Below are 20,363 nucleotides of genomic sequence, written 5' to 3' on the forward strand. Positions count from 1 at the left end.
CACATGAACTTCAAACCAACCCCAGAGACTCTCAGTAATGAAAGTATTCACAATCTGAGGTTCTACTTTCAGGGCTTTACTCCCCCAAAACCCACAAACACGACAGTTACGATAAGCAAGAAAACAGTTCACACAGCAGAATTTACTGTGGTTCCACTATCAGAGCCCACCCTTACTACAATAATACATTATTCTTCCTAAGGGGGATCAACAATTGCACCTTGGGATCCCTGCTGTGAGAAGAAAACCTTTCCTTCTAATGTGACACAATACCAACCCTGACCTGTAGGCAGATTGTGTTCAATATTTCAAGGAGTCCAGTGCAGTGTTTTTCTCTTTCATTACTGGCAATCAAGCCACTTGAAAGGAAATGAGAGCTGAAGAGCTAAACATTCATTTGGAGAGGGGAGAGATAATCAAAAGAATAATAGTCTTGTCTCAGATTTTGCATATGATCTTTCAACATTAAGGAATATAAAATTGTTGTGTAATACATCTAACTAATATCAAAATAATATCAAAATATCAAATTATACCAAACGCTAATATCTAAAATAATGTAAATTACATTTAATAAGTCAATCACCAATGAAAATTTACCCTGAAATATAAGTAGTATCAACGTTTTTTATTCATAAAGCAACAGAAACACTCAGCAAAAAAATCCTGACAGACATGTTAGCTTAAAATTGATGATACAGAATACACTATTACTGCACAATGCATGGGGTATGGTATTCTAAAAGACAACTATGTATTTTGACAGGCGACTGTATTATGAAGGGCTGATAATACTAATATCAGAGGAGAACCAGTAAGGAGAGATGATTCAAATAGTATGAGCATATTCCCCATTGATACCACAAATTCACAAGCTCTGTTCTATATGACAATAATGAAACACTGAAAGGCAAGGAAATGGAGAAATCCTAAAGTGGAAATGCTGCAAGATGAATAGAAAGAGAGGCACATAAATAAAGCAATGTTTTCAAGAATAGGTAAGTGGATACTCTGAAGAGTCACAGATTTAATGCCCTAATCCTAGATCACACAACCAGACTTTTCCTTCATACCCTGTATCTACTTCAGCCTACTGGGGTGTTGGACCTCTCAGCAAACAGGTTGGACAAAAATAATCTGACTAACCGACTAGTGCTACTTCCAAATTAGCAGCCAAAGTGTGTTCATAACACATTCAAAACAAACAAGCCTACACATTACCCAGAAATTTTTCCCATGTTAACAATTCCAGATTCCAAACCAAATACACAACAACCAAACCAAAATTATGGATATCAAAAAGTAACACTTTAAACAACTCATGCTCCATACGAAACCTAAATTATTTTCTCAGCATATGAAAGTCATCAAGATTGCACTCATGCAAGCAGAAAACATAACCATATACCTCCAACACATTTCAGTAATTTTACCCAGGATCATTCTACACAAGGAAACTTGATCTGAGTTAGCACTGTAGCTCCTAAATTCACAGAATGGTAGCTTATTTAAGCTATGCAAGAAATTTCTGTCAGAACCATACAGCACTTCTGCGTACTACATAAGAAATACTTTGGAGGCAAATAAAATATGTTTACATTATTTCATTAAGCTACAAAAATACTAAATTTCAAAGATGAAGGATACGTCTATCCCAGAACAAAACAATGCCTTTGCAAATGGGTCAATAGATAGGTTTCCTTCATCTTTTATGCTACCTCCAAGGTAGTTCAGAATAAGGCATTTTATCATGGTGAAAGAATGCTCTTTAAAATCATACGTTGCTGTTGTTTAACCTTTGTCTAATTCACTTTTCTGTAGCACTTGAGAAAATACTCTTTTTTTTTAATTTAAGCAAGGCATGGCAAGTAAGAACAATGACCTACAAAGAATCAAACTGCTAATTATATAACAAGAAACACAATATGAATATAGGAAAAAAGGACCAACAGATTGCTGTACGGAGGATGCTTTGTGCTTAGTATGATAAAACTTGGAAGATGTGTACACTTATTTTAGCTAGCTGCAGTAAACTTGAATGATTACCTAAAGTCATATGACAAAAAGTTAAATTTCAAGTAATTGGCTTGTCATCAAGTATTTCATACTAACAAGCTCAAGTGCTTCCACTAAACAGAATTCAGCTTCCAAGCTCTCAAATGCTATCGTTTGAAACACCTACTTTCCTGAAAACTTTTTCAACTATGCACCCAAGCAGTCTGAAATACACCTCTGACTTCAAAAGGGGCATGGGATTCTTTCACAAGCCAACTACATAGAAAAGGGATTTTTGCACACAGCTCCAAATCCTTACCTTTCTGTAGACTATCATATTTGGAGAACTCTCCTCTGGGTCAGCAGCTTCCGCACTACTTGGATCAGTGGGTGCTTGGGCCATGCTTGCCTCTCGTCACTCAGACTGCAAGGACAGAAGCAAAAGTCAGCATCACTCCAGGCTGCAATGGAGCATGGTGAGGACATGCAACTGCCTCCCAGGCAGACAGACAAGGATGGTACAGAGGGAATCACACTCCAGACTTCACCCCATGCAGGATTTTAGAACTGATTGGTTTACAGAATAATGCCCCAAGAACAAGGACCATCAAGTCACACACAGCTGTGGTTTGGGTCATAACATACACACATTTCTCCCACAGTTCTGAAGTTTTATCATAAGCCCTCATACAATAGAAGAATATCCAATTAGTACTTCACACGCTTCCTTTCCTCGCTACGTAGCACCAACAGCTTTGACTTTTCTAGAAGCTTTGAGGTACCTGCAAAGAAAAAGCAAAGGCAGCTTGCTGTGAGGCAGAGTGAAACCCCACTGTAAGCGGCAGGTGCAGCAGACTGTCAGGCACACTGACAGTTCTCACCTGCAGACACTCCAAGCCCCTTCCAGCTCTCCACAACCCCAGAGCAGCAGCCAAGAACCAGGGAGGCATAGCTGTTTGTTCAGAGTAAACAGCTTCCCTCACCTCTTCTCATGACACAGCCGGAAAGAAGCAACAGGACACAGGCAGACAATCACACATAGTACTCTTTATCTTCTAGAAGCACAGAACTGGAACTGCTGCCTCATCTCCTCCAGGTCATGCCAGCCTTGAGGCAAGAGCACTATTTTAAAAAGGGCCTGGTGCAGGGAAGGCACTTTAAGTTCTAAGTCATATGCTATATTTTAAGTTTTTCTTCCAACAGCACATTTGACAAGTTACATTTAAATTAGAGGCTGCAGTGGAGCTGTGTGATGACCTTTCCTAACCTAAGAAGTAATGTTGCCTTGTAAAGACATTGGCATTAAAACTGTCTGACAAGTTCAATTTCTTTAACATTGAAAGTACTGAAATATCCAATCTCACCATTTTTCATTAAAAACTAAGAACAAAAAAAATCTATGTTCACACAAGTATATCCCATGGATTAATTTCTAAATCACAGTTCACCACTAAACTGTCTCCGTTATTTAAGGAAAAAGATACCTTCCTATTCCTTCCTTTACCCACTTTCACATTGCCACAGGCAACAAAGTGCCCCAGCATATAATATACACACATAGCATACAATTATATGTATAATGTAGCCTTGAGCCATTCTAGCTGTCAGTTATCAGCTCCCAAGGACAAGACAAGAGCCTAGAATCAGACAAGCTCAGACCATATCCCAGCTCTGTCCTTTCTCAGCAGTGAAAAGGCTGCTGCGGTAACATGGCTAACCCATCACTAGAGTCAGAAGCAGCTGAGATACCCCCTTTAAGAAAACATAAAAGAAACCAGGGTTAGATACCTACATCAATCCAGAGTCATTCATTTTTTTCTTTTATAAGTTATGCGTGCAGAGACACAAGTGCATATGTACATGCATATATCAATTTCAGTAATATACATATTCAGTAATACAGTCCAAGGTCAAGTGAAGCAATATAAATAGAACACCCTTTAAAGGCATATTCAGACAAATTTAGACACTATTTTATATTTAAAGGACATAAATTTATTTTAACCCCTATTAAACCTCATGTCTTCCTAGAAGCCCATACACTACACTGCTGTGCCAGGTCACAAGCCAAAAAGGAAATTGAATAAATTCTCTAAGCAAAATTATTAGATGCAGAAAAAATTAAACAGCACAACTGATGAAACGTAAAGCATTTTCAAATTATAGCACTTCAAATTATTTACAGGAATGTGCATTTTCACAACACTTGGTCATGATTTCAAGGCACTGAAGAATTAGGCTCTAGGTTATCATCACTCAATTTAATGGAGCAGGAACTGGGTTGATATTTTATGTAACTTTCTGAAGTCAATTACAAAGCAGAGTTGAAAGCATATGTCAAGTCACACAAGTTTCAGCTTCACCTGCAGTATATAAAGACCACATTCACCACTTACATTATGTGAGATTTTATATGTATGCTTTAAAAGAAAACAATTGCAACTACCTTCCAATTCAGAAATGCTCTTAAAAGAACAAAATTACAATTTCTAACCGAATAACCCTCTGCAGCATTACATAGCTGTGCTTCACTTAGTGCATTATTCACTTTGAATGTCCACATTTACAAATTCTGTTGTTCTTGCTATACTGTCAGCTCACTTGATCTTTTCTGATGCTTCCATATTTTCCCCCATAGCACTTCTTGAAGCTTTTCATCTACTCTGGTGCAACAAGACAATAACATCATGTACAATGCGCAGTAGTAGCTAGCATGCTGTTCACAGTGACATTGAGGGAGCCATTAACTTTGAAGATCTACATAAGCCTAACATGTAGATCTACATAACATCTACATAAGGTAATCAATACAAGGGAACCAATCTGCTGTTGGAAGTCAGAAATATGTAAAAATTATTCCCACGAGTGCCCAGCATGTGCTTCTGGATTTCAGTCAGGAGCAGCAGGAGCAGGGCCACGGTTGCAGGAGTGACAGCAGGATGGACATCTCAGAGAATAAGGCTGGAGACAAGGTAGGACTGATGTGCAGTGTGAAGAAGAGACAAGAGTGGGCATCCCCTCCACACAGCTCAGGCACTGCTGCTGCTGAGATGAGCCTTAGCAGGCCAAGCCAGGGCCCCTGAGGAATAGTGAGGACTCTGACCACTGTCCAACTTTTTTCTGTTTCTTTTATACCCTTTTTAAAAACACAGAAATCTTTCTCATTGGTATTCTACAAGGGAAAAAAACAAAGTGCAGATAAAATAAGACAGTGATATGACATGGGCATGTTCTTGGCTCTCCAAGGTGAAAGCACAGCAATGCTGGGTCCCATGGATTCTGCTATACCTGTGCTTTTTAACATATGGGCGTTGAATGGAGCTCAGCACCCAGTGATGCAGGACTGCTTCACAGAACCACAGAATGGTTGGTGTTGGAAGAGACCACTGCAGGTCATCTGGTCCAACCTTCCTGCTCACACAGGGTCCTCTACAGCATGTTACTCAGGACTGAGAACAGACGGCTTTTGAGTATCTCCAGTGAGAGAGACTCCGCAACCTCTAAGGGCACCTGTTCCAGTGCACACTCACCCACATGGCGAAGACATTCTTCCTCGTGTTCAGCTGAAGCTTCCAGTGCATCAGTTTCTGCCCATTGCCTCTTGTCCTGCTGCTTTGGCACCCCAGAGAAGAGCCTGGCTCTGTCTTCTTGGTACTCTCCCTTCAGATACTTAAACACATGGATGAGAACCCCTCTTTGTTGTCCCTTCTTGAGGCTGAACAGGCCCAGCTCTCTCAGCCTTTCCTCACAAAACAGACGGTCCAGTCCCCACTTCATAGCCCTTCGCTGGACTTGCTCCAGTCTCTCTTGTACTGAGGAGCCCAGAACCGGACACAGCACTCCAGGTCAGGCCTCACCAAGGCTGAGCAGAGGGGCAGGATCACCTCCCTCAACCTGCTGCCAGTGCTCTTCCTAATGCACTCCAGGATCCCATTGTCCTTCTTGGCCACAAGGGCACTGCTGGCTCATGGACAGCTTGTCCACTGGATCTCAAGATCCTTCTCCAGAGAGCTGCCTGCTGCAAACACAAATGAGACTGCCCATGGTCAAAGTACAGCTTTTTTTACCCTACTCCTATGTTACAAGGCTGCATTTGCAAACCTTTAATTAATACAATTGTATGTGAAAGTCCACATCTGATTTGCACAGCCCTCTCTTAAGAAACAAACCAAAAAAACCTACACAATTTTTTCCTCACTGTCAGCCCAGTCTACTCCAGATGCAAGCAGGAAGTCAACCCTACAATACTACACAGACTGAAAACAGAGTTTGCCCTCTGAACTCTTCTCTAAGCGCATGTTTGTGATGTATCAGCCAGAAGTGAATCCAGCTTAGTCTCATAAAGAAATTTCAGCTACGCTTAGCTGAAAAGAGTGAAAACAAAGATTTTTATGTTGGGATTTCTTTTAAAAATTAAGCCTCCAGCTTAATAAAGACAGCCTTCAGCTAAGAACCTCACCAATTACTATCTGAAGAGAACTGTCAGCTCCTCCCTCCTCTGGGCAGTTTGCTGTATTATCAGGGCTAACTCAACCCAGCCTGTAGCCACACACCAGAAATCTAAGTCCAAATGCATGTCTTCAAAAAAAATAAATGGTCTCTAAATTTTAACTTTCATGTTCAAAGATGCTGTTTTCCCACAGCTGTTTTTCTGACAATAGCCTAGCTTGCAGCAATCTGGACTCCTCAGCAGCAAAAGCGATAAAAATTGAAAACCATTTGTGCTAGCCATTCTCTCACTCTGCCACACACAAGAAGAAAATCAGCAGTCTTCAACTTCTTGTTTATGGATAAGATGGCCTATTAAGCCTTTGAAAAATATTACCAAAAATATGCTAAAAAGAGAGAGTACATTCTCCTCTCACTGATTTTTTGCTTTTTATGTTTTATTCTTTATTATAGAACAGTTCTGCTTTTCCCCTAAGAAACATGAGCCCACTGGATTAGATAGGCAGCTGCTGACAAAATGCACTGAATCATAGTAAGAGTTCTCCCTCTTGCTCTTATCCGATCAGCCTCCTCACTCTCCCAAAAACCAGAAGCTGCAAAGAGATAAGGCTCCCATATGTCATGAAAGGATGAGTGAACTTTAAGGTGGAATAACCAATTAAAAATATGCTCTGAAAATCAAGAAAATAATTTTTCCAGTATACCTTTTAAGAGTTTCTCATACAGAAATGCAATTAGAAAATTTCAAAGAAAACCACCTATACATTTTAATCCAGAAATACTGTCAGCATTTAATCTCTGTGTATGTGTAAATTCAACGAAAGCATTTGAGCAGCAAATTAAGAGATTCCCCTTAGTGCTCTCAAACACCTTGATTGCTGGCAGAATAGACCATTTGAAACAAGACTGCTCTAAGAAGCCTCTTACAGACAAAAAACCCCACGTGTTTCATAGGAATTAGTAGATGTAGGAGTCCTTCTAGACCTGGGGTTTATACAAAATAGAGAAAGAAATAAAGAAGTGCATTAGAAGAAATCCTGCAAAACAAACTATTTCTTGAAAATATCACCTGGGTTTAATAAAATAATACAAGGCTGTATTTCAACTCCTATCCTGCATTGTAATAAATAAATTGTAAACTTAACATTGACAATTCGTAGTGCAAAACATTTCTTGTACATGTGAGATAAAATAAGGTAGTTTTTTAAAATAGGGGACAACTGAATCACAGAAAACAGAATCAGCTAAATGAATTCCCATGGAGATAAATATCAGGACTGCTCAGCTGAAATATAATTTTGGGTAACAGTGAAAATTACCTTTATGCTATGTAATTAATATATTTCAAGGGCAGCTTATAATTGGTACGTAGTGTTAATATCAAATCATGAGAGATTTAGTGCTTTAGCACACAATCATAGAGTAAATTACAATTTTATGTCATTAATACCTAGTTAATTTTTTCTAACTAGTGAAATACAACTAGACTACATGACTTTTCACTTGCTTGAGAAATCATATAACCACATGCCTTACTGAACTCATAATTACCTAATAGGAAAAATCCCTACCTAATCTGCTAGAATATTTAGATCAAATAGGTTGTTATTAAGGTGACAGGAGGGACGAGATAGAAGGAAAAATCAAACTGAGTTCAATTAATCTCTATTAATATTAAGTTGGTATTTCACTTCCATTACCAAATCCCACTAAAATTGCACTGGGAAGAAACTTGTCTTCATGTTCTTTTTCTAGTTAATTATTACTTCATTAAACCAGGACTTGGGCATGCCATGCACATTGTGTATACTGGAAGGCAACACACAGCCTATCATTAAGCTGAACCTGTTGACCAAGGTGAAAACACTAGCCAGAGGTCAGTTCCCAGGCCCTACCTAGGATATCCTTTGCTTTTCACTGGTGTAGCTTAGTCCAAGCACTTCACAATTCACCTCTACTCTTCCTTCAGAAGTAAATTCGCATAATTAGGAAAATATCTTTCCAAAGAGGAACATACATAACACCCATCTGAATGGGCCAAAGTCAGGAAGACTGGAGCTGAGATCAAAACTCCACCATCTTCACCAGTTCCTCTCTGGGAAACACTGGAGCTACCCAAGGCACATCACCACCATGCCCAGTGGGTCAAGACTCTGCAAGTATGTCCTCCCCTGAGCCTGACGAGGAGGACATAAAGGCTACACACAGGGAGTCAGCAGTGACAGAGCAAAGGTCTGGCCCCACCCTAGATACCACTAGGTATGCACTGCTCCCCTGCATGGAGGGGCAGAGAAGAAAGACTGCTTTCAATCAGTGAAGTATAGCTCCCAAAGCACCTAAAAATCCTTCAATCCTTTGTTTTAGACATCAAAACATAACTGAGGCTACTCTGAAAATAGTTTCCTAGTAGAAGATTATCCCAGACCTTCTGCCCCTCCTTGCAAGTGCTGAGCACTGCAGTACTATCAACAATACTGCCTGTTGCCTTTTTTAAGGAACCAAGTGTAAACACTTCCAGCAGCTGCACTTAATGTCCAAACTTTTGCCAAACAAATTCCTCTTTGTTTGTGGGAAAGCAGTTTTGTTCACACTGGAAGAATTCAAGGGCCCTAAAGGACCCCATTCCTCCTCTTTCTGAGGTACAAGCCCACAGGGAGCCCAATGTTGAAGCACAGGAGCTCAACACTTTTCTCACTCTACAACTGGCAGGATGAAGGACGGGCCAGGAAACAAGCCAAGACTCTTTCGCCTCCCTCTGACAGAGCAAGAACAGAGGACCCAATTTCAGGACACTCCCTTTTTTCTTCTTTTTAGGGAAACCAGGATCCTGATGAAGACTGGGATTTCCCATTACTACTACCCTTACAGACATTTTCTCAGGATGCAGTGCCTTTCCTTAACTAAGTGCTTCTCCTGTGGAAAACTTCCCTCAAAACATCCTACACGTATGTCTACATTTCCACACAGTACTAGGGCAGGGAGAAAGCTCTGGTCTCCAGATCACCCACAGAACTTAATTGCTAGTTTGTTCCCAGGTTCTCTTTTGTAGAGCTCCAAACCTAAGCAGACACACATTTGGGACACACAGGTCTCCACCATCAGCACTTGTTCTCAAGAGTCAGCATGGATGATCTTACACAGGATTGGGGTCCGTACTTCTTATACATGTCTGCATCAGTCTCCCAATAGGCTCTGCAACACCATACAGCTTCCCAACATGTCCCAAGTCCTACAATGCATAACCTCATCCTTCTGGTGGGCTGCAGGACAATCTCGTTTTTTTTTTAAACATCGTGCTTGAAAAAAACCCCATCTACAACAATCACTGTATCTTCAGAGCACAAAGGTACCAGCTGAGGGCCAGAGGTCTGAGACCCTCTAACCAAGGATATGCTGTATGAACACAGCCATCTTTAAGACAAAACTAGCTCTCAGACATGAGTCAATCCAAGTTACTTGGCTTCCTGCAGATAGACACAAGTTTAAACTCAGCCCCTGAGTAATCTAATGTGTAGGTGTCTGTAGGTACTTCTCACCAATCACTTGCTGTTCCAAATCATGTATGTTAGTTAATAAAAAAAGTCTAGTGGTCTAAGCAGAATATTGCTAACCAGGGATCACCAAGGCCTCACACCACCTCCAAAAAGGGTGCTCTCCATGGTCTTGAACAATTTTCTCTCCATCTGCAACACCTGTGGTAGTGCTCATGCTGCCACTGTCTAACAGACAACACTCAGGATGGGCACTGTCAGTTGTTCCATTTGTGTGAGCCTCAGTCACCCGGCAGGTGATCAGACTGCTTCTTGATAAGCCACAGAAGTGGATTGCTTTCCTCCCCTTTCCCCAGCTTGCCACACACTCCATTTTGATTTTATATGTTTCTAAATCTGCAGATATTCTTAGATACTCTAGAATGCCGAAAATGCTGCTGGATCTGGATGTTACATCCAGGAAACGTAAGCGTGGAAGTCAATATGAAGTAATTTTTGGCATCTAACTTTGACTAGGTCCTGACTTCCCAAGATAACCAGAAGGAAAAATGGAATGGAGATGGAAGTAGTGAATATCGACATATGAATTGGTGGTTAACTAGGTGTTGGGGGTTAAGTTTGTTCCTTCTTTCTCTAAAGAATTTTTTCCCCATAAGTTACCAAGGAGACCACGTGTTGGATACTTGAGAGTACTTAACCGAAACAAAGAGCTGGACAAAGTTGGAAGGGGGAGATAATGCAGGTAAAAGACAGAGCTTGAGGCAGCTGTGGGCTCTTCTTTTTCCGGTGTTCGGGAAGAGATAGAATGGCTGTTGCTGGCTGGAAGAGTTTCACTGTGGCCAAAGGGATCCTGTCCTGGGAAATCTACTATCACCGGTTCGGCCTGAATACTGAGCCTTCTCTGCCACCCGGGGGAGCTGGGCCGGCTCTGCCTCGCCTTTGGCTTCTTCGGCGCTGCTCCTCTTGCTACAGTGTGACCCTGCACCCCCTGCCTGCCGGGACACTCTGCCATCCCAGCTACCAGCCCGGGACTTTTCCACTGTTTCAGCTTGGTGCTCTGAAGATCCTGCAGGGACACCGAAACCAAACTGCCCTGGGTTTTGTGAAACAAAGCCCTCAAGGTTCTTGGTACTGTTTTCGTTTGTTATTAATGCTGTAGTTGTTTGGTAGGTTTTCTTTTTGTGTTTGTTTGCTTTGTATTACATACTAGTAAAAAACTGCTATTCCTATTTCCCAAATCTTTGCCTAAGAGCCTCTGATTGTAAATTTATAATTAAAAAAGAAAAAAAAAAAAGGAGGTGGAGGGAGTTTACGCTCTCCATTCCAAAAGAAACTCCAGTTGGTTTTTTTTGTATTACCTGGCAGATACCTGTCTTCCCAAACCAAGACACTAGGCAATTTTTTTTGCTCTGTGAAATCAATTGTTAGAATGGACACTTGCATACTGAATTTACTTTTAATGGACCAGAATGATGTTACACCAGGAAGAAACTGCCTCCAATACATCTATCCCTCTTCCAAAGAATTCAGAAAAAAAAAATGCAGTGTTCACTGGTAATCAATCTCCCTTCCAATAACATAATACTGCTGTGAGCACAAGGCCTCTTGGAAAGGCTCTGAGCCAACATGCTGTTACCAAGGATAGCTACAAAGAATGTGATAGCAAGTATATGCTGAATATTTAACTAAAGCTAGTGTCAGTGCTATATAAATTTAGAAATGCAAGGAGATAGCTATGGCTCAACTTTGAACTTCATGTGAATTGGTGATCCCAAACTACAGCAGTAATTATTCAGCACTATCAGCCTGCAAGGAGCAGCAGTTACAAAGCTGAAGCTGTATTTTGTTGTTTTGCAACAATGCCAGCCTATTGGCCGGAATCATTCCCTGTGGAAAATAGGCAACTGTACTGATAATACAGAGCTTGAGGGTAGACTTCTAATCCATTCTCCAGTATAAATCTTCTGCTGGATCAGTTAAGGTGTGCTAAGAGCATCCTGCTCTTTGAAGCTGGTCCATCAAATATGCCGTCTCTGAAAGTGCCTTGCCTTTATGTACCATAGAAAATATTAATTGCAACTACAGTAAGCTACTTCTGGGGCATGGGGTGAACTCTGTATTTTACATCGTATCCTGTAAGCGGAAAACAACTGAAGAAAATTGATTCATATATAAAACTGAATGAGAAGATGCACAAAATAATGGATGCTCTAATACAGACTGACAAGAAAATATTAAAATTAAAAAAAAAACCTAAACAAAACATAGGCCTCAGTGCTTGTTAGATTCCAAATTCAGATTTACTCCACCTAAACTCCCTGTTCCAAATAGAGCTCGCTGAAATGAAGTTCCCTTCAAGCAATCTTATGCAAGTTGATAGAACCAATCCAGCCCCGCATTGATCAGCGACTGCATAATCTCATTTAAAATGCCCCAAAGTGCTGAGAGTTCTTGCCAGTTGTTCATTCTCAAGAGGACGGAAAATTGCAAGTACCCTGCAATCAAATAAAATGGGAAATTTGCTACCCAAAAGCACAGGTGTCCTTGAAGATATGGCACCATGAAATACCCTTGGTGCAAATGAAGACAACTGGTTGCATCCCACCTACTTCAAGGACATGATGCAATATACTATGATTTCACTGCTCTGCTGTTTATCATGAGAGTACACAGCCTTTTCAGATGCAAATTACACACAAATCGCTTTGGTAATTGCAATGTAAAAAGCACTTAAGCCACTTCTGAATTAGCTAGCTCAAGTCCACACACCACACATCACACATCCACACAGTTCAGCAAAGTCTACAAATCCCACTGCTGTGGTTCATTTAACCTAAACTTCACAATATAGGCTACATACACTAGAAATACTAATATATTTGACTACTGCTACTATCATACGACAATATTCCGATAGTTTAATTAAGCTAATACATGCCAGATTGCTCTTACACTGATGAACACAATCTAAAACTAGTTGCTCATCTGTGACACAGGAAAATAGTATTTTCTTTTACAAAATAATAAATTCAATCACAGTGAAATTAAGTAACTTCCCACATTCACACACAAATGGCAGAGGAATAAATTGAACATCTAAACCCTGACTTTCAAGCCATTAGTTATCATTTGCACAACACACATCCCCATTGTATAGCAGGCCTGTAGTGTGAGGATCTTTAACTACCCCGTGAACATTTCACTGCTGATGCCAGGTCCTATAACCACAGTGAAAAAGATGAAATACTGTCCTTTACCATTGGCATAATGTTTATAGCGTGTAACTGAGGATTCCTGCAAAAGTGCAGCAGTAATTCCTCCTCACTGCCTCATGGTGCCCACCACCCCTGTGCAGGCAAAGGGCAGTACCTGTGCTGCTGAGTCTAGGTATACACAGCTCTTTCCAGCATGACAATGCAGAGCTCCTGGGGTTTCAGTGTCAGAACCTTATTGCTCACTGAAATTTTAGTCTTCTTCTCCTTCCTTCTCTCCACATTCTTTGCCACCCGCTGCAGAGATGTTAAAAAATAGTATGAGATCTGATGCAACATAAGTGGGTAGCAGCAGTCTCTCTTGACTCCACAATCTTTATAGAGCTTGACAACCAACAAGAAAAACACAAATTAGCTCCTCTTCATAGATAGAGCACAACAACAGAAATTAGCTCATTCCTCAGCCACCACAATATGCTGGAAACAATAACTGAATTAATCATGAAAACACCAAGACACGCCTTTTCATGGTAAAATTTCTACAGATTAAGGAAACACTGTGGATACACTAACATTAATATCATCCTTTATAAACCTTAAAAGCCACTATATTATTGAGGGAAAGTTGCAATCAAACAGTTTAGAACTCTCCATGATACATCAATTATTATCTTTTCAAAGATATAAAGATACACCAAATTTTTCAAACTACTCTAGCCACCTCTAAACCTCCATAAATCCCCCACCACCAAAATGCAAGCATTGCTCTCACAGTCACCAGATAGAAAGTTAAAAGATGAAGAATGGAGGCAGAAATTGAAGGGGAAAAATAGATTTAAAGATATAGGAGCATAATAATTCAATTCAGAATATGAAGACATGTGCAACTATATGTAAGTGCTCAAAGATGAGAAGAGGAAATTTTGTAGCCTGAGGAAGTCAGATGTGCAACTCCACAGGAACAAAGTGACTGACCCGATGCTTCTGAAAAAACCAATCACCACCTACAGCCACACAGAAGTTTCTAAAATTTGCTTGGCAGTACAGCTCTGGTCGGCTTGTCTCATGCAGACCAAGCTGCAAGTGAACAGGTTTAAATGTACTATTACACCTTCAGTAATAGCACAGGGCTACCATGCTGCTTGATACTTCCCAAGACAGAGTGCTATCCTACACCACACTGGGGACAGCAGTTCAAAGTCCGATGGGAAGAAACACCTTTCCAAATCATCAACACCATTTTCTTATTCTACACAGGTTTTCTTTGTAATTATAATGCCATGGTGTGAATTGACATAGATAATAATGCAGTCATGAAGATGTTGAGAAGAGTCCCAGGAGGAAACAGGAGCACTTCAGTACTGACAAATAAATGCAATATTTGTTACCTGAAACAGCCTAGGGCTACTCAGTGAAATGGACCCGTTTGTTCCTACAATCTCCCCTCCAGAAAGCCAAGGTGTGCTTCCAGAAACTGAAGCTCTATGTAACGAGCACAAACAACGTGATAACCTATCATAAGGGCAAAACTGTACTCCTGTAACATTGGGCATGGGAAGAGCAGTTCACCCTTGTTCTGCTGCCACCGTACAACTGGAGCGTTTGATTTAGATATCAAAGGTATACCCAGTCAAAGCCCCTGCGTTAATGATCCCTTGTTCTTGAAAAGCTGAAGACTCCTATCATTATCGAGGAAAGAAAAAAATCATCACCTACAACACCCTTGTAGTTCTGTTAGGAGCCTGAGCCACGGCACTGCATGATCCCAAAGTTTCACCACAGCCTAACATAGCATCCCAACGTACCATGTTAAAATGACACACTGCAGCTATTTTCTCTTCCTGCTACTCCACATATATTAGCTTCTTCTCTTTCCTTGCCATCTGTTAGTTTGCTGCAGTCTGCTGGGATGGGACTGCCCTCTCCTTTTCTCCCCTTCTTGCCCGCTCGAATGGACGACAACAAAGCCTAGCATTTCCTGTCCATACATTCAGCTTTCCTCAGCTGCCTCAGATGCACTAACAAAAGCAGAGTTACTGCCACAAATCAAAGTGCTCTGCTCACCTCTGCTGTACCGGTGTGCTCACCAGAATTAAATGTTAGACACTGAAACACCTTGTAAGAGGTTGGCAAGGAGGTAACTGCTGCTTTAAGAGGACACACCTTTTCCTCTATCCACATGCATCATTGATTAAAACAGGTATCTGTACTAGCTGTATCAAAGGAACTGTCAGAGAGAAACTAAGGTAAGCAGCAGTGACAATTACTCTATGCAGTAACCTACTGCAACTTTTCTTAGAAGGGAAGGATAGCAAGGAAAAAAGCCAGAAAAATCAGGTGAACAGCAATCTTCTATCACCATAAACCTCAGTGTAAGATGTGTACCAAGTAACTGTTTTTCCCTCTAATACAGTTCAGAATGGGAAAAAGAAGGGCTTGTCTAATCCATCACACTTGTAGCCAGTTAGGAAGGAAATTGGAATGTTTGTCATCAATTGTTCTATCAGTCAGGTCATTAGAAAAACGAACAGCTCATCTAAAAATAAAGTCAATATTGGCTGAGTCTAAACCGTTTCTTCAGCATTTCACATACACATTCATGCAATGAACACTACTATTCTGTGCTTGTAACAATATGCCCCCCAGTCAATAACTGCTCTTCAACATCTGACCTCTTTCTAAAGCAGATTTATAAGGAAGTATAGTGAAAATGTTTCAAATCACCTGGTGAGAAAGTATTATAGATCATAACCCCACAGTAAACAATTCCTAGTTCTTCTGATCTGTAAGATTAGGATAAATCTGTCATTACAAAAAAAAAAAAAACCACAAAAACAAAAAAAGGAAATTTATGATATCAAATATACTTCTACTCAAAAATCCCACATTAACAGCTCACAAAGCACTTCCTCTAGAAGCACAGAGGAAAAGTAAATTACCTTTCTTTGGGGCGGGAAACCACCAATATCTGCTGCAACATGCCAACACAAACGTGAGTTCTACAGTATGACTTCAGTGATCAAAGACAGATTTTCCTGCTTTCCAATCCCTGCACACTGGCAGTCGGCAAATAAAATTCAATCAAAAGCAAATTATGCATATCTTTCATTTCAGGGAAGCATCACGAGGCACACAGGCTACAACTGGGATGCAGTTCTGCCAAATCCCTTACAGGTCAGCTGAAAGAAGCCCCGACTTACCTAGGCCGTCCCAGCGAGGGCAGCGCCGGGGCAGACAGAACACCAAGCTCAGAGCCACAGGCGTAGTCAGCTCCTCGGAGCGGCAGCCCTGGCTCCTGTTATGTCTGCAGCGTACAAACGGCAGCGTGCTGTTATTTATACAAAAATCAGCATCCTCCCGAGGAAAAAAAAACACTTGAAGCTTCTTACTGGCCCTGCAACACACTCCTATACTTATGCCCTCACATGTAGTGACTAAGAAGATGCTTTCAGTGTCACAGGAGATTAAGATTCTGGGAGGAGAGTGCCTGGCAGCTTTACTCTCACACACCAATCTGCCTTCATGCAAACGCACTTCGTCGGCGGATGGAAGTGTATTATTGCAATACGCTACCGAAACGAAACAGTTTCCAAGTTTTCCCACAGGGCATCAGCTCCCCCTTCGAGCTCTACCCCACCACTTGCTCCCCCTCGTCCTTCCTCGAAAAGACCTGCGGTTCCTCGGCACCACAACCTGTCCGGTGTCCCCACCGAGCTACGGCTCCCTGTGCGCCGCCCGAACACCTGCCGGAACACCGCGCCCCCTGAGCCGCGCCCCGCGGGGCGTGGGCACCCCCGCACCGCCCGGACAGCGCCCAGGCACCTTCGGCGCCCTGCGCCGGGACCCGAGGACGGGCTCCCTTCCTTGGGACCCCGCGGGAGGGCGAGCCGCAGCCGCGGTGCTCTCGGGGGTCCGCACGGCCCGAGCAGAGCACGGCCTCCCCCCGGCCGGGCACCACAGACACACACATGTGACACACGCACAACACACGCCTTGCACCTGTCCGCTACTGCCGACGGGGAGCGAACTCCCACCCGAGGGTTCGGGGCTCCGCTCTCCGCGGCGGGACCGGTACCGGGATACCGCTGCCAGGGCACAGCCGAGTGACAACCGCTCGCCACACAGATGCGGATAAGCAGGAAACAGACGGCGAGGAGAGCAGCCCACTCCCATTACCTTAGCAATCGCGCCGCCGCCGTCCCCCGCCGCCCCTTCGCCTCAGAGACGGGGAAGCGCCCGCAGCATGGCGTGAGCCTGCGGGCGGGGCCGGCGGTCAGTCCGGGGCTCCTCTGTGCGCCTCTCCCAAAAAACCTCCCGTTCTCCTCAGCGCCCCTCAGGCTGCGGCGAGGACAGCGGCCGGAGCGAATTTCTCGCGACCAGAGCGCCGCGGGCACACCGCGCCCCGCCCGGCCCGGCCGCTCGCTGCCGCCCCCCGACCCTCCGCCGAGCCCTCGCCGGGCGGGCGGGGGCGGGCACGGTCCCAGCCCCGGCCCCGGCCCCGGCCCCGCCGCCGCAGCGCCCGCTGCGGGCCGCCCGGGCGCGCCGCCCCCGCCCGGCCCTGCGCCGCTTTCCCCGGTGCCGAGGCGGCTGCCTTTTGGCGGTGACGCGGGGGAACTTCAGCCCCCGTGTCCCGCCACCCCGGCCGCTGCTGGGGCGCTCGGCGCAGCCCCGAAGAAAGGCATGGAGCCGAAGGCAAGCCTTTTATCTGTCTTGCAATCTTGTTTATGTGTTGAGTCGCACGGTTAAAGTGTTTGGCAAAAGTCCGCCATCTGAAACCGGGAAAACCTCACCTCTTAGTCACGTTCCGCCAACAGCCAGGATTTCCTAGCTAAAACCTGGGCTTTGCACACTATCATCGATATTAACAGGCACCACAACTCCAACAAAACAGCTTGGAGACTCAGCTCTTTTACACAGACCTGTCCCACGGGCAAAAGAGGTTGCTGTTGGCTAGGATGAGTTTCCCCGCATTAACTTCGTGGGCAAAGTAGCTTGCATACTTCTTAAGGGTGTTATCCACCGTTTTCTCTATTGGATGAGATTTTCATTCCTTTTCCTCCAGAAGGCAAGTTAAGCCCAAACTGACCCTCAGGTCTGAGAGCCCTGTGTTGGGAGCACTAGGACAGACCATTGACAGTGGGCAACCACGCCCATCTCTGTGCCAATGTTTGTGACTTTCTAAGGTTTGGTTCCCACACATCAGACTCATTATTGCTGTTGAAACTCTTCGCAATGAGGCTGTCAGAGGAAAGGCTCCTTTACCCACCTGTGTAGCCTGCCTTAAAAGTCCTTGTGTGGTGTCTTTGTTCCCTCGATTTCCTAACATCCTGGATCTTACCAAAACCAGGTTTATATTTCATAGGCCTGCTGACTGACACCAGAAGCTATCATGTGCAAGGATGTCCTGTTATTTTATATCTGTGGTCTCCCCAGCACAATTTCTGGTGATGTCTGGTACACTAAACTGTCACAGTAATTCAAATATTAAATTAATAAGAAAAATAATCTTACTGGTTTAACTGCGCATCACTCCATTTTTACTGGATCCATTCGTCCATCTTTATTGTTATTGGCTACTCCTTCCTTAGTCTTGCAAATGTCAGTTTCTATCTTGCAGAGTTTGCATATGCTTCTTCAAAAAGCTCTTTCATCAACACAAACGATACATTTATTTCATACTCAAAATTGTACCCTAATGGTAAAATTCTGCAGTTAGGCCGCACATGAGCTCATTGACCCTTACTAGACTTTACAGGGTATTGATTCAATTCATTTGGTTCAGATTTCAGCTGTGCGCATTTAAAAACTTCTGTGGCAGGTTAAAATATTTTGATCTTGATGAACCTTCCTTGATTGTTTTGTTCAAAGAGAATGCACCTCTCAAACATCACAGCATATTTTTGGAATACTTTTTTGAAATAAAATTAATCTAAAAAATATTTCCCTTTATATCAAGTTTGAATTTAAACTAATTTTCATTCCCTTTGGATTAACCCAAGCATGTTATTTATTATTTTCCACACAAAGTTGTCTGGCAAAGGGAGGAAAGAGAGAATGGCAACCTATGAAATAAAGATTTTTTGTTTTAGATTTTTTTTCAGCAAAGCATTTTAAATCACGAGTTATATCAAGTTGTGCTGGGGTATGACTATGTGTAATATCAACAATGAAATGTTTCTGTGTCTTATATCAGGAAAAACTGTTTCGAGACTACTCTACACAGTCTTTGTTCTCACAGCTCTCTCAAAGGGGTGTGCATGCAGTAGCCAACAAATCTAAGTGCTTAAATATATCAGGTTAACTCAGACTTAAATGCAAGTTCTATAGAAATGCTGTTTTCAAAGTACAAGATAGATAGAAAATATTTCACGTGTGTATTAACATAACAATTCAAATAAATTACCAATATATTTTCTGGAAGTATAAACAGCCTGAGTATTACCATATTACAGCAGCACATGATGTTGAGAAAGGAAGCTGAATGGAAACATTAAAGCAAAAGTGACCTCCATGCTTATTTTAATCATGCTCAATAAAAGAAATTGTAACCAAAAAGTACAAATAAAAGAAAAGGCAGATGATAAATAAATACAATTTAAATGGTATTTCAGGTTTGGATAATATTCCATGCCCTACTTCTCCATTTTATACTATACTTAAATGAATCTTTGCCTAGTGGCTTCCCTCAAGTAACAATGATTCTTTGGTCCCTTAAAGTAATAATGGTATGAAAAAAATGGCATCGTAATGTTTTTTACTTTCATGATTAACTACTAAAATAAATTATACGTAATTAGAAGCTGATAAAACCAAGCCAGCTTTGTATTTGCAATGATCCTTATGCTGAAAACAATGTAGTCAGACTTGCTTCATCACAGCAATTGTTTCTCAGTTTAGCCTCTTTCCCAGTGGGAGAGTCACGCAGTTTGATGAGTATGATTAGAGATGCAGAAACAGTTCTATTTAGATCAGTGGGACATCTCAAGTTGCTGTAGAACTCCACACATACAGCAATGTTTGCAGAAAATGACCTTGCATCTGGAACATTGCTATACTCAGTGAACACTGGAGAAGAATGCATGGGGAATGACTGCCATGCATTTTTCTGACCAGGAGGGCAGAGTTTTATTCTTCCCTTTCCTCTATATTATATGATGAGATCTAAAAGCCAGAAGAGACCACCATGGTCCACACCAGGTATGGAACATCACCTGCC

The 20,363-nt window shown here is 42.3% G+C and overlaps 1 protein-coding gene across 1 annotated transcript in view; it reads right to left on the reverse strand.

Annotated features, from left to right (window-relative positions):
- RGS6 (regulator of G protein signaling 6) overlaps nt 1-17,568 on the reverse strand; it is a 265,768-nt gene extending 248,200 nt beyond the window's left edge. Inside the window, exons 1-2 of the mRNA XM_066188182.1 lie at nt 17,324-17,568; nt 2,315-2,419 (exon numbers count right to left, since the gene is read on the reverse strand). Coding sequence (XP_066044279.1) covers nt 2,315-2,398 — 84 coding nt within the window. The 5' untranslated portion in view covers nt 2,399-2,419; nt 17,324-17,568. The remainder of the gene's footprint in view (nt 1-2,314; nt 2,420-17,323) is intronic.
- Between the last annotated feature and the right edge of the window lie 2,795 nt (nt 17,569-20,363).

This window comes from Chamaea fasciata, unplaced genomic scaffold, assembly GCF_029207755.1.
Source record: "Chamaea fasciata isolate MVZ Bird 193981 ecotype frontalis unplaced genomic scaffold, bChaFas1.0.hap1 SCAF_7, whole genome shotgun sequence".
NCBI classification, from domain to species: Eukaryota; Metazoa; Chordata; class Aves; order Passeriformes; family Sylviidae; genus Chamaea; species Chamaea fasciata.